Source organism: Aspergillus flavus, chromosome 5 (assembly GCF_009017415.1).
Source record: "Aspergillus flavus chromosome 5, complete sequence".
Taxonomy (NCBI): domain Eukaryota; kingdom Fungi; phylum Ascomycota; class Eurotiomycetes; order Eurotiales; family Aspergillaceae; genus Aspergillus; species Aspergillus flavus.
The window spans coordinates 3239792-3253546 of NC_092408.1; the positions used below are offsets into that span (position 1 = coordinate 3239792).

The window sequence follows — 13755 nt, forward strand, 5'->3', positions numbered from 1 at the left end:
ATTTCAAATGTTTCTAATTATTGCCCCTCCAGTTCGACATTATTTGGAAGTTTTAGAGGCCACAGCGCTGATTACAATTCCCACCGCTTCCAACTCCTTTATAAAACAAAGGTAGAGAAGAGACGTGAATAAAGGGGTCTCAAAGTAAAGAAAAAGAGAACAAAGAATAATTTCAATGATAAATGGGTCAGCACCAGCTTTCCCCTCCATTGTAGCTTTGCTATGGGTAACTTGAATGGTACGAAGACGACATACACCAGGTTGACATGACCTGGGGAAAAGAGATTATACGTTGAATGCAACAACACGGGCGAAAGAGAACAAAGACAGAAAGAAATGGACACACAAGTGACAAATAACAATAAACATGTGGTATTTGCGCTTCATTGTACAGTGCGAGATAGGCAAATGATGATAGATAAAAAGGCTGACTTGATACAGATCAAATCAATAACATAGAGGTATTAGAAAGGGAAAAGAAGATGATGCGAGAAAAAGCTCATACAGAAGAGCGAAATGCCTAACGAAGCGGGATCGAATGCCTTTCGGAATGGCAAAAGACCGGTCTAAGAGCGATCAAAATAAACTTGAAAGAACAAAAGCTATCTCTCATTTCATCCATCTCTGTTCAACTACGCTGCGGCTTCCCGAAATCCAAACTGGCTACTACGTCTTCACCTGCTTCGTCTTCGTAGGCATACAGAATCTAGAGATATATTAGTATAACCGCATTGGTATGAGTGACTCTTGTCTAACGTACCTCTCTTGTGGAGGCATGCAGCATGCGAATGTTCTTCGCCGTCATGATGTGGATCAGCTCGCTCGTCTCGATGTGTCTGATTTCTATGAAGTTCGGTTCAAAAGCAAGGATATAAGGGTCAGAGAGTGCGAAGGCATTGGGATTGCCTTCCCATGAAATTCTCCAGTCCGGACGAGCACGCCAGCCATTGCGATTGACAAAGAACGAGAAATCACTGTAGTTGAGAAGGAATTCGCCATTCATTCGTTCGATATGAATGGGCTTAACGTTCTCCTTACGTGCCACGAAGTCTAGGGAAGTGTCGGCTTGATCTAGGAGAGACTGTGTCTCGGTCGTCTCAAGGCTAACAACCTCAAAACCACGAGCACAGCCAACGCAAAGCGTCGAACGGAGGAAATGAATCGAGGAGGATTCGGCGGGGATATAATATTCCTAGAAGTGTTGTCAGAAAATGATATTGAAAGGTATATTGCACTGATTGCAAGGAGTATACGAACCTTGAAGGGTTTCAAGGTGTCTTGACCACTCTGGAACATCTTATACTTTTTCTTTCCCTTTCCCAAGTTGTCCATGGGCTCGTATACCTTGATAGTAGTTGATAGAGCAGAAGTTTTGACAGAGCACACCAGATGGCGACCAAGTCCAATACCAGCTTTGAAGAAATTCGCATGGCCTTGAATCTTCTTGGGCCTCTTCGCTACTGTGTTCTGGCCCTCTCCTATTTCAAGCGCTTCCATCGGATAAGAGGAAAGGGTTTTGTTCGCCAACACTAAGAGTAGTTGATACTCTTCTAGAGTGTCTATTTGAGTTACCTGACTGACATCCAAGACTCGCCTTGGTTTCGCCGACTTATCCTTTGGCCAACGCTCCGAGAGATAAATGCCACTATCGGTACCGTACACCAGTTTTCTACCACCGTCGACAGGGACAAGGCAATTTACCCGGTTGATTGACGTGAAGAAATTCTCACAGAGAACGGTCTTGTTGTAGAAGTTGCTGTTCCGCTCCCTCAATTTTCTTTGCTGTTCGTCCACTAGTTCAATGAATTTCCGTCTTTGCGTGGGGTTTGTGGCATAAAGAGTTTGTTCGTAACCGCCTTTTCCAAGATGTCGGAAGGTGATAGGAAGTCCATCTTTCGTATTTGGGGGATTCGCGGTTGCTTTATTTGGGAGCAGACTAGATGAGGGTCTTTTAGCGATTCCCGCTCTGGGTATTACCTCGTCCATCTGCGCAATGACCAGGAGTTCCAGAGGAATCGGCTTCCGATAGACTCGATACTCCTCGCGCTTGTTCACAGTCTTGATTCTCACCAGTAATACAGCATGGTCAAAAAGGTATGCGGTGACCTCGGAGGTGTCAGTAGGTGTCTTTCGGAATGCCATTTTTGTCAGCATCTGGCGGTTCTCCTCGGTAAGTTTCAGGTTGACATAGTCACCAGGACCGAATTTTAGAGCACCGTTGAGCTGAACGAGGTTGAAATGGTTCTCGGCTCTTCCACTCTCAGTGTTGACGCGGGACAAGAAATCCTTGATGAGCTTGATAGCTTTGGGAATGTCTTCTTTGTCGGGGTTATCATCCGCCGTGTTTTTCACAACCTGTTCAAGGAGTAGTGGATATCTTGCGAGACGGGTGGTCGGTTTGGTCAAGTATCCATTCAGTTCCAGCTTTCGTGACTCCTTCAGACGCTCGGTTTCTTCCACAAACCTCGCGAAGTCTGGATTAGACGCCTTCTCTTTCTCGAACTCGTACTTTCCGTAGAGTTGATTCGCACCATATTTTATAAACGGGTCGAATCGTGGAACATGTTGCAGGAATATATCACCAACTGTTTTCACTACGTGGCTTTCCTTCTGTCTGGCATTGAGAGCTTCAGCCAAACCACCATTGACTGCCAGGACGTCCAAGCAATTTCCAAATACTGTACGGATGAACTTTTCTCGTCGGTGTTCTGGAATGGGTGAAATGTTTTTGTTGCCAGCAGAACGCAACGGCCTTATCCAGAAATCTCGCAAATATTCCAAATCCTTGACAAAATCGCGTTCCGTGTACATAATCTCGAAGATAATTTCTTGTCGTTTCTTTTCGCGATCATCGATGCTATCGGAGACCTCTTTTGGAACCATGTTAATCCATAACTTCTGATTGTCATTATCATCATCGTCTCCATGTAAACTTCCTTTAGACGCAGACGACCGCAAGCCCGGCTGTGGTTTGAGATTCAGTCGTGCTTGCTGCTCCAGCCTTCTGGGGCACGCAATTGAGTAGCATAGGCTGTCGCGATTACAAGTCGGTGAGTAACACTCGGTGAGAAGGGTGAAAACTCCGTTGACTTCAGAACTGGGCGCTTCCTCTCCCATGGTTTCTTTGAAATCGTTGAATTCATAGACCTCACCCGGGGAATCTCGAAGACGATGGTCGTACGTCACATCGTGGAAAAATTTCTGCGCATCCAAGGCACGCCCTAGAAGAAGAGCTAGATTCCGATCGTTCGTTTTGATGATGTAGCTAATCAAGTCTACCGCATCTGCGCCAGAAAAGGCGTAATGATAAGTAACCCCGTTCTTTTCTCGCTTAGCTAGTACAATTTTCTCGCGGAAGGCATCAGCAACCCGCGAAAGCAAAGCTGGATAGACCAATGGCACCTTGCTTCTACGGGAGTTACTCGCCACAAGAGTTGGCTGACCGGCGGGCTTGGGAGGTGCCTGACTTTGCATACTCATTGTTCGATCTGGCACCGTCGACGCCATCGACATGGATCGTGAGGTCGTCGAACCATCACTCGGTGGCCGTGGCCTGCCATCGACATTATGGACGGCGGCTGGGTCCATGTCTGGTCGAGAAAAAGGCGGCTGGCTAGAGCCCGATGGCTGTCTTCGAGCAGGGATTACTCTTCCTGTGCTTGTGGTTTTGTTGTAGTCCGGGCGATCGGCCGAATAAGAAGTCAATGACATAGCGCGCTCGTTTCCATGCCTCTCCGGCACAACTCGTCCTTGTGCGGTCATTGGGGCTGCAGCGTTGTACGGCTGCTGGCGAAAAGCGCTTGCAGATGTATGATTAAAGCTACTAGGTGGTGGGTGATATAGTGGTGGTCCTCCCATTCTTGCCATTGACCTTGATCTGTAAGCATCTGAATTCAGTGCAGGGGGCGGCATCGGCCGGCTGTATCCCTTTGCATCCGGATACTGTGGTCCTGGGCTCTGCCTTGAGTCTAACCGTTGGGGCTGAGGATAAGCGAAGCGTCCAGGGTACGGTCGCGGAGCATTCTGGGAAGAGTGAGAAGTCATAGTCGCAGACCCAGGGTACGCTTGATAGTATCCGTTCGGCGCACCCGCTGGATGTCCATTCGGTACCTGGCGTGTCGGTGGTGGTGGATCTCTCTGCATCTGGGGGTGCGGCACGTGGGATGACATAGTGTGAGCCCTGTCTTGAGAAAATTGAGGAGTTTGTGAAGTCATTGTCTGAGAGCGGCCAGGTGGTGGTGCCCCACCAAATATCTCAGAAAATGCAGCATCTCGTTGGAAAGATGAAGGATGCCCGTAAGGCCGGTAGTTCCGGCCTTGATGGCCTCCAAGGTCGGCCATGGTAGATCTCCCCTCTTTTTCTCTTTGACCCGGATTTCAAGATTTATTCGCATAGAACGGAGGAACAATATGACGACTAGCGAATATACCAGAAGGCTGGGTGAATTCAAGCCCTGGTGCAGCGAAAGGGTATCGGAACCGGTCGTAGAGAGCGTGCAGAGCGTCGCGAGATGATCGTTGGGAATCGTGGAGAAAGGAGGAGGGACAAGGGAAGAAAGAAAAAGAAATGTAGGCAAGAGAAAATGATACACAGACGGTAATTTATAATCAAATAAAAGACAAGAATAAAATTCAATAAGAAAGAAATTTCCTAGACACAAAATAACCCCGAGCGTATCATGCCTCAATGGGGAGGCTTCGGTCCTGAGACGATTTCAAAGCCTTGGAGGAAGGCGTTGACAAGACCGCGTGGTGTGTTAACGATGGAAGTGCGCTACTAAGGAGCCTTCAGCGCAACGGCAAGCCAGGGACCCCTGTAAGTTCATAGCCTTAGCATCCTCCCTCGGACTAGTTCGATCGGGGCGAGAGAAAAGTGAGTAGTCCGGACTGTGGGTGACAAGAGGAAGAACCGGTCTAAGTGAAAGTTGGGCGGAGGGGAGGAGCGGGGGGTGGGAGGGTATTTGGAAGGGGAGTATGTATGGGAAGTGGTGAAGAATGGTCCGTCCGTGATGGAAAAGCACGGGGGGTTGTTGGGTTGAACAGGCACATGTCAGACTTAACCCGGATGGGAGTGTGGCTCTCAGTGCGGCTGGTACGGTGGCCCGGGCGAGCAACCTGGGACAACCTCCGACTACCTAACCTAACTAATCAGACCGACCTTAGTACGTAGTCTTCAAGTTAAATGTTCTTCCGAGCTACAACGACTCTACCTTTTTAAAGTCGCGTGCATTTCATTGCCTTTCCCTCTATTGAGGTCCATTTCATTTCTTGTTGTGTCTCTTCCCTCCCTCTTTCACCCGGTCTTTCTTTTGTTCTTCTTTGTCCTTTCCTCATCTCCTCCATTTACCATCAGAACCTGGTCACAATGGTGGTAGACAGCGAGTTGGCGCCGAAGTTCGCCCCCTTCTTCTCTTTTGTAAGTGAAATGATTTACAACGCGATCATACCTGATACCCTAGGAATCTGCTGACATGTCTCCAGGCAGGGATAGCTGCAGCTGTGAGTACTCCGTGAACGTGCCTCGACATCTGACTGTACGCTAACGACCTCTCGAAAGATGATTTTCGGATGTATGTCTACACTTGAGCATTGAATGGCAGCGATTATACGGAAAATTGGTATACTTACACACACTTTCAGCAATGGGGGCAGCATATGGAACCGCTAAGTCCGGCATCGGTATCTCGGGTGTGGGAACTTTCAGGTCGGATCTCATCATGAAGGCATGAATGGCATTTCCATCCAAGATATCTAGCGATACTATTGGTCTGTCTTGCTGACTGAAGTAGTCGCTGGTTCCTGTCGTTATGTCTGGTATCATCGCAGTGTATGGTCTTGTCATTGCAGTTCTCATCGCACAGGACATGCAACCACCTCCGCTACCAAGGCAGAGCTTATATACGTACGTGCAATCTGCAATTTGCGTCTCGATCTGGAAGTAGTATTCTGACGGTACACAAAGTGGGTTCATGCACCTTGCATCAGGACTGTCGGTTGGCCTCGCAGGCATGGCTGCCGGATACACTATTGGAATTGTTGGAGATGCGGTATGTGGCCTTTGCACGGCTATACGTACGTCTGGGCGTTTCTAACAAATGTTCAAGGGTGTACGTGCGTACCTGCAGCAATCCCGGGTCTACGTCGGGATGATTCTTATCCTAATCTTCGGCGAAGTTCTTGGTCTCTATGGGTATGTGACTATTGTTATCCCTAAATATGGATTTGACGCTAACTGTGATAGACTAATTGTGGGCCTGATCCTGAATTCTAAGAGCCACCCTTAAACCGAGTTAAGCGTTACATTTTGATATTCGATATGTTGGCGACTTGCACTTGACTGCCTTACCAACATCCTTGAAATTCTTCTATACCAAGGGCGCATCGCTTCGGATCATGGGCGATTTAGACAACTGTGAAGGCAGTAGTGATCTGCTTCCCCCTCTGCGGCCACGCTTTGAATGTCCCCCGCGGGTGTTCGGGTTGGAACATCATCCCCTTTTTAGCCTTCGGGAGACTGTACTACTAGTATATGCCTACACGCTTTGGATAACAATGACAATATTGAATCTTTTACTTTTAATTCAAGCAAATGCAGTCTATCTTCTTACTTCGTTCGCATAAAACCAAGCAACATGTGAGAACAAAAGACCGGGACTTAGGTGTGGGTAACAGTGGATGCGACCGACGCCAACCTCGCGCCCATCCCGCGGGTTTGCCCCGCCAGTCGGTAGGTAACGTCAGAGTCTCCCGTAGCGCCGCCGGTGGACAAGAACGACCTCACCACAGCTCATTCATCCCGCAATCACCTTAATCTTCGCTCTAACCTCCTCCCCACCGCGCCACTCCCGTACGTCCAGTACATACTCAATGGAATATTACGTTTACATCGCATTCTAGTCTTAATTTTAGGGAGCCTGTCAGTCCCCCAATTGTCATTTAAAGTGCTCCGCTCTTCGCCTCCCCCTCCCCCAGCTGGGGTGTTCGGATTCCTGCGGTTCCCCGAGATATGATCTTTCCCCATCCCCATGGCTACAGGAACGGTCGACCCTTCGGCCCCTAAGGATGTCCAGGGGACCTCGGCCCCGGCCGGAGACATCGATACGGGGTCAGGTAATCTTCACGAGAAAGAAAAACAAATGGTGTCTGCTATCCGCCCGCCGCACCAGCGACATCTGAGTCCTTTCGTCATCACCGAGCGGCCGGAGGAAAAGCAACTGGGTGTGTCTACCCGCACCTTGACAGTTGATGACTTTGCCCTTTTGAAAACCCTCGGTACTGGTAAGACTCATCGCTCAATCTGGGCTGAACATGGTCAGTGGCTAACGGTAAGACTGCTGTTAACACTAGGCACTTTCGCTCGAGTATGGCTAGTGAGATTGAAGGACGAAATACGTCAGAGAGATAAAGTGTATGCACTCAAAATACTACGGAAGGCGGATGGTGAGACTACCTGAGTTTGCACATCTGCATTCTGTGGACTAACCTTTTGGGCTAGTGATCAAATTGAAGCAGGTCGAACATGTGCGCAATGAGCGGAAGACTCTCTCGGCGGTTGCCGGCCACCCTTTCATAACGACACTGATAGCCTCATTTTCCGACGACCAAAGTCTGTACATGTTGGTAGGGGCCCCAAGTGCTTTCATCTTTACTCCCTCAGTCCCGACACCGCCTCCTCGTTACCGATCTGTCAACTTTAGAAATTATGGTGGCGATCTAATGTATATCTAGTTGGACTATTGCCCTGGCGGTGAGATCTTTAGTTACCTACGGCGCGCGCGCCGGTTCAACGAAAATACCGCTAAATTCTATGCGGCCGAGATAACTCTTACCATCGAATTCCTCCACGATGTAGAGGGAATCGTTTATCGCGACCTGAAGCCTGAAAACATTCTTCTGGACGCCGAGGGGCACATTAGGCTTGTTGACTTTGGCTTTGCAAAGAAAGTCGATAATCGGGAGACATATACCCTTTGCGGCACGCCAGAGTACCTTGCCCCTGAGGTCATCCATAACAGTGGCCATGGCCTTGCAGTGGACTGGTGGGCCCTAGGTATTCTCATTTACGAGTTTCTCGTGGGGCAACCGCCCTTCTGGGACCAGAATCCCATGCGTATATACGAACAGATCGTTGAAGGCCGCATACGCTTCCCTCAGAATATGTCGCCGGCGGCTCAGAATATAATATCCTTACTTTGCAAGACCAATCCGACGGAGCGCCTAGGGTACATATCTGGAGGGTCTGCCAGAGTCAAGTCACATCCATTCTTTGAAGATATACAATGGGATGATCTGTTTTACCGCCGTATCAAAGGGCCCATCATCCCGAGAGTCGACCACCCCGCAGACACCGGTAACTTCGAAGAGTATCCCGATCCGGATGTGAGAAGTCAAAACGTTTATACCGATGATCTGAAGAAAAAGTATGAGGCTTTGTTTAGCGACTTTTAGGCACCGTGCCCGAACAAACTCAAATATACAACTGAACAAACACCCTTCTGTGAACGTACTGCTGCCACGCGATCAGGTCGATTTCGTCCAACCGGATCACCCCAGCGGGGACGACTCAAGCATCCGCGATTGGCAACGGAGGCTTAAGACCTTCACTGAAAGATCAGGAGCAATGCTGCGCATGTCTATGTACGAACGATGTTCAGTTCGTTCCGCAATACCCCCGCCTCATGCTTAGCAGCCAACTACTATCGCAAGGGAGGCTTCCAATACGTTCACGGTCGCCTGACGACTCTATACAACATGCTTGGAAGTCCCCGTCGTTCAGCCAGTGCCTCTTGTTTCCATACTGTCCATTGCCATGCGCCCCCCTGTTGACTGCTTATGTGGCCTTCCAGGAGCTGCTACTAATATTTTGTACCAATGATCATCGGTGACCCGGATGGTCTTTGACACTCTATCATGAAGATATGATAATTTTCTTTGCTATTTAACTCTCTTTGATGCCAGTGAACTTCTTTGTTATTCACATATGCATATGATGTACTATCTTTCATTCATCAGCCTCACCGTTCCCACAATAGCTGGTCATTATACTATATGATTACCTGTGGTTTCTCTCGACCTCAGTCCAGGATTTTCGACACTTGTCATATGCTCAGCTATACGGTGTGAACCGGTGTCTACATGAAGAGACGATACTATAAACCTCATCGAGGACTTATACGGTTTGCGTCCGCCATTTTGTTTATGAAAAGGACATACAGTACATTTGGATGAGATCGATTATATTATATACTTTAATACAGTTCTTCTATGTGCCCAAACATGCTTGGCGATTCCTAATCAATCATTTACAGTTTCCTGAATCGTACAGAAGCTAGGCTCATAATTAGCAGCATTAAATTTCGTTAAAGTCTATATATCTATACAGAAAAATCTAGATCACGTATCAAGAACAAAGAAACAGACCAGGAGGCTTTGAGATAACCACAACCGCGGGATTAGGTGGGTTAGTCAATCGGATCGAAGGTATTAGCTAGAGAATACTTTTTGGTGGGTGTGATTCCCGACTGATAGAGGGTATCTGGTCGGAAGCATACTCGGGCCAGAAGACCTCTGGATTCCTTGGTCAGCTGCATCGGATTGGCAGCTGTTAGCGGCGTTGATCACAGGACGTGACTCGTTTATCCGTCATTCATGCTGTCGTTCACGTGATGGTAGTGGATCGTCCATTAACATCCTGTCGAGCCGACTTTCGTGGATGAAATGGAGGTAAAAGAGCCGACATGTGAGCTCTTGCTTACTGTCGGTGCTCGTCGGAGCTAAGATGATAGTCTTAAATCTCCGGAGTTACTTAAATGGCGGGGTACTGGTAGGAACCAGCTTCTTATAATGATGGGTCTGTCTTCCATGATCCTGTCACGATAATTAGTATTGGCACCAAAACAAGGACAAGAGTGTAGTTAGGTACCTTCGAAGTCGTGCTTGACGAAGGCCATTGGATCATCGTAGTCGCCTGCGCCCATTTGCATAACGCCAGGGCTGAAGCTCGTAATGGGTAGAACTACCACGTCGCCGACCTTTCTCCAATCTTTTTGGTTCGAGAAATCCTCATAGGTAATGTTGTGGTTTGAATCGGGTTCGATGTTGAAGTAGTCTGGGTCGTTGAAATACCTGAAGATAGCGTCTGTCCATGCGCCCGGTCCGGTGAACTCCACGATTGTCTTATCCATCTTGCCGACCTTTAAGATTCCAGCCTTCTTCATCCGTAGTGTTTCCTCCGTGATGTAGGCCACGATGTCGCGAAGGATGGGATGTCCCGGTTTGGACTGAATGGTCCATTGACAGAATTGGAGTCTCCGGGAATACCATTCATGCCAGTCCGGACGGTCAGGATCCGCCTCGATGCCGACCACGAATCCAATGGTGGACAGGTCGTAGGTCGAGGGCAACCAATCGGCAGCCGGCTTCAGAGCACTGGTGTCGATGTCGCTATAGATTCCGCCACGGGCCAGCAGGATCAAGTATCTGAAGAAGTCGGCTTTCAGGACGGGCAAGGGCAACGACTCGTAGGCTTCAAACACGTCGGGAAGAGAGCTGTATAGGTATTTGATGAGGTAACCCTGGGTGTCGTCTGGAACCACCTGGTGGACGAAGCCGGGGTGGAGCTCAGTCCAACTTGCCTCCGCACCGCGCAGCTCTTGGCCGAACCACACTGAGTCGGGGGTATATTTCCATGTCTGCCAGATGTATGCGGGGAATTTCTTATCAAGATCGTAGGGGAAATGGTAGCGTAACCGTTCGCGCAAGGGTGCGCTCGGGGAGGGTTTGAGTGGCTGTTGCTGTGGTATCGCCTCTTTTTTTTGTCCTGACAAGTGCTCTTCCGTTACTTCATTAGTGTTGTAGGCGACCTCATCGGGGAGGTGTGCCGGCGCAGGGGGCGAGGGGGAGGAAGCCGAATGGGAAGACCTTAGGAGGACGACGAAGGTGATCAGGAAGAGGGCCGCAATGAGCGACTTTCGGTAGGTGAGCATGGTGGGAGGGGGCTGTCGAAGATGCTTGACGTAGGTTGATCGACAGAGAATTGCGATTCACTGGCACGTATGCGAGGGAGTTTAACAGACGCCACGATCTTCTCCGCAGACTCCGCCGACGATCAGTGAATGACAGCGACTTTGAGATGCGGCGACAACCAGTGGGATTCGGTATAGATCTCAATTTGCATCCCACTCAATGGTCATTGAAATCGCGCATATCTGCACTTTTTTTCACAGCTGATAAAATATGCAAAAGACCGCCGAATTACAGGTAGGAAATCAGCTGCGAACAATGACTTTGTCTCGGCGTTTACCCTATATGAACGATGAGCTTCGGCTGCTGCGGCGAGTTGATCGGTTGGCAAAAAGTGATCCCTGGTAGAGACACTATGCTTGCAGTGTGGCAATAATTGAGGATAAGAAAAAGAAAATAAAACCACAAGAGATCAAGAGATAAGATATAGACCAGGGTGGCAGTGACGAAGAGATACAGGAGGAAAAAAAGTTGGGCGGAAGCTACTGAGGTGGAGCCAAATGACGACGGCACTTGTGGTGGCGTAAGTCTCCGCGTAGGCGGCAGATTAGTAGATTTAATACAGATGCTGAGGTGAGGTCGGAACACTTCTCAGTTGGAATTTTCCACAGGGTGTCAACGTGCGTGATTTTATATTTTCAAAATATAAAGGGGGAAATCGGGCAAAAAAAAAAAAAAAAGAGTTAATGTCACGGAGATTGAATTTGAGGAAATGTGGAGATCATTTCGTGCAACGTTGGCCATCGACTTTCTTTTCTTCCTTCTTTTCCGCAATGGGAGATGATCAGCCCAGACTTTGGTGCAGTTCGTCATGACGCGATGGGCTGATTCATGTTTGGTTGGCCGTTCGAATCCTTGGAACCAGGAAGACACGACCTCGAACTAGGCATCTATTAATGATACTGAATCCTGACCGAAGTACATGAGGTTATCGGCCAGTCGGGATTGTACCGTTTGCGGTCTCTACTACAGAACAACCGCAACGGCAAGGAATTCGGCGAACCATCTAGACCTTCGAATCCTGTGTTGCTCTTACGGAGTACGGATACTCCTGAAACAATCACACACACTCTCCTTTTGAAGACTTGGGGGACTGTTCCTCTCGAACGGTCTCCGCGCGCCAAATAGCCGGGGTCGATAACCCACCATAATCGCGCATGCATGGCTCACGGACATGTAATATATTGGAGACCTTAGGGAAGGAATCCGAGACACACGATTGGTGGGGGGCTGGAGGTAAAGTTGTCCATTGCATCCAAGATCCCAGTCAAGCCGCGTCATTAGCATTTGGTCTCATCCCGACAGATCTGCAGGTAAGGCTTGGCCCACGATGCTTGACGCCCTGGTGATTGGTCCTGCATACATCCGCGGTCAAGGACTAATGCGACCTCAGACCGTGAGCCACGTTCACACTTCTAAAGAATTTCTGGTGATATAATATCCTGCCCGTTTAACCAACTGGTGTTCTCAATGCTCACCACAGCAGAAGTTAGAGTATCCGGAGGTTTGAGGTTGATCCTCTGTTTCATTCCGATACCGAGACGGCAGCCTGTCTCAACCAATCCTCAATCGCGGTCGGGAGTCCCTCCAGAAGCGCCAAGCTTCCCTAGAAATGAAGTATACGTGGAAAGTAGCATTGAACAAATGCTTCCTGGGGATGATCTTCAATATATACACCATTGCAATTCGGACCTCCGGCGGAGGGATACGAGGATTCGCTTTGTATGGGGAGATATAAGGGGTATCATGTATGAAGATCATGCTAGGATCAGGTACCAATCAATCCCCAGCGAACTATCCTTATCGCCAAGCTTGACCGGAGACTCGTAGACTGGGGTACTTCTAAGATGTATGTAGTGTGTACATACATGTCGCCCAATTCTGTAATGATTTTCGCTTATAGACATCCGCCCATGAAGGAATGTCAAGTAAATTCCTGACCTACACGTGGAGCTGCGTGGTCGCTGTTTGGCTCGAACGGTCCTTCAGACTTCAGTCGCGGGAGTCCCACCTTTTTAACCCAATCCGGACAACTTCAATCCTGGCAAGCGGTGGAGTTTTGTTGCAACTGCTTCAACCCCGATGTTACTGTACCTGAGGTGATTCCATACAAAAAAACAAAGAGGCACACCAATCCCATATCGTTTAATTATAGCAGCACCACTCTCACAGCAGGGTCTACTACCACCCCAGGGAACCGAGAAACTGGACCAAAGCCGTCGGAAGCCTTCGGGGAGCACTACATTCCAAGGGAAACGAAGATGGGATGATATAGGCCTCCTACTAAATTGACACCAATATTTCTAGCAATCAAGTGAGTACTACTATGAGGATCGGTTGTCTAATTCTCGAAGAATTATCACAGGATGGAGAAACCGTAGTTGAAGACTTCGGTTCGGATCCTCAAAAACGAGCAACTCAACCTCTTGTAGAGGTCTTCTTTTCGACTCGCGCAGGCTATGCCCGCTTGCTTGTTCTTTCAATTGCTTCAGTGACTATGACTGGGTTATATCTCCAATCTTCAGAGTCTCTACTCTTTAAGCTTATCAACTTATCAAGTTCTAGACATCGGTATAGTAAGCCGCCAGCCAATGACAACACGAGTAGATGACGCCATGAGCTTTCCCGCGGCCTCCCAGCTGTCGGCGCCTGAGGCATCGCATCCGCTGCGTAATCGGCGATCAAATATATTGATGAAAACCGACTCCTCAACCGCAAAACTTCCAGTTGACA

General features: G+C 48.7%; 4 protein-coding genes across 4 annotated transcripts; 2 read left to right on the plus strand and 2 right to left on the minus strand.

The window, feature by feature from the left end:
* Positions 1-628: 628 nt before the first annotated feature.
* On the minus strand, positions 629-4341 carry F9C07_8874 (putative Rho guanyl nucleotide exchange factor; the record flags this gene model as incomplete). The annotated part of the gene is made up of 3 exons (XM_041293211.1): positions 629-706; positions 761-1192; positions 1258-4341. The coding sequence occupies 3 exons, from the start codon at positions 4339-4341 to the stop codon at positions 629-631; spliced, it is 3594 nt and encodes a 1197-aa protein (XP_041148062.1).
* A 669-nt stretch (positions 4342-5010) lies between these two features.
* F9C07_2285221 (vacuolar H+-ATPase V0 sector, subunits c/c) lies at positions 5011-6596 on the plus strand. Its single transcript, XM_071510747.1, has 8 exons — positions 5011-5416; positions 5482-5499; positions 5558-5570; positions 5641-5723; positions 5790-5902; positions 5963-6047; positions 6105-6190; positions 6242-6596. The coding sequence occupies exons 1-8, from the start codon at positions 5366-5368 to the stop codon at positions 6282-6284; spliced, it is 492 nt and encodes a 163-aa protein (XP_071364563.1). The 5' UTR covers positions 5011-5365; the 3' UTR covers positions 6285-6596.
* A 429-nt stretch (positions 6597-7025) lies between these two features.
* On the plus strand, positions 7026-8448 carry pkaB (putative camp-dependent protein kinase catalytic subunit; the record flags this gene model as incomplete). Its single annotated transcript, XM_041293204.1, has 4 exons — positions 7026-7278; positions 7348-7440; positions 7496-7620; positions 7729-8448. 4 exons carry the CDS (start codon positions 7026-7028, stop codon positions 8446-8448), a joined length of 1191 nt encoding a protein of 396 aa, XP_041148064.1.
* Positions 8449-9143: 695 nt separating this feature from the next.
* On the minus strand, positions 9144-11450 carry F9C07_1692754 (alpha-1,6-mannosyltransferase subunit). The gene is made up of 2 exons (XM_041286530.2): positions 9923-11450; positions 9144-9867 (listed from the first exon to the last, which is right to left on the minus strand). The coding sequence occupies exons 1-2, from the start codon at positions 10983-10985 to the stop codon at positions 9839-9841; spliced, it is 1092 nt and encodes a 363-aa protein (XP_041148065.2). The 5' UTR covers positions 10986-11450; the 3' UTR covers positions 9144-9838.
* Positions 11451-13755: the final 2305 nt, after the last annotated feature.

Excerpts from the sequence above, each read along its gene's own strand:
- F9C07_2285221 (XM_071510747.1), top strand. The coding sequence starts at position 5,366 with ATGGTGGTAGACAGCGAGTTGGCGCCGAAGTTCGCCCCCTTCTTCTCT. Across the intron at positions 5,903-5,962 it reads CCAAGGCAGAGCTTATATAC|TGGGTTCATGCACCTTGCAT; the intron begins GTACGTGCAATC and ends CGGTACACAAAG. Across the intron at positions 6,048-6,104 it reads TTGGAATTGTTGGAGATGCG|GGTGTACGTGCGTACCTGCA; the intron begins GTATGTGGCCTT and ends CAAATGTTCAAG.
- F9C07_1692754 (XM_041286530.2), bottom strand. The coding sequence starts at position 10,985 with ATGCTCACCTACCGAAAGTCGCTCATTGCGGCCCTCTTCCTGATCACC. Across the intron at positions 9,868-9,922 it reads CGTCAAGCACGACTTCGAAG|GATCATGGAAGACAGACCCA; the intron begins GTACCTAACTAC and ends TTATCGTGACAG.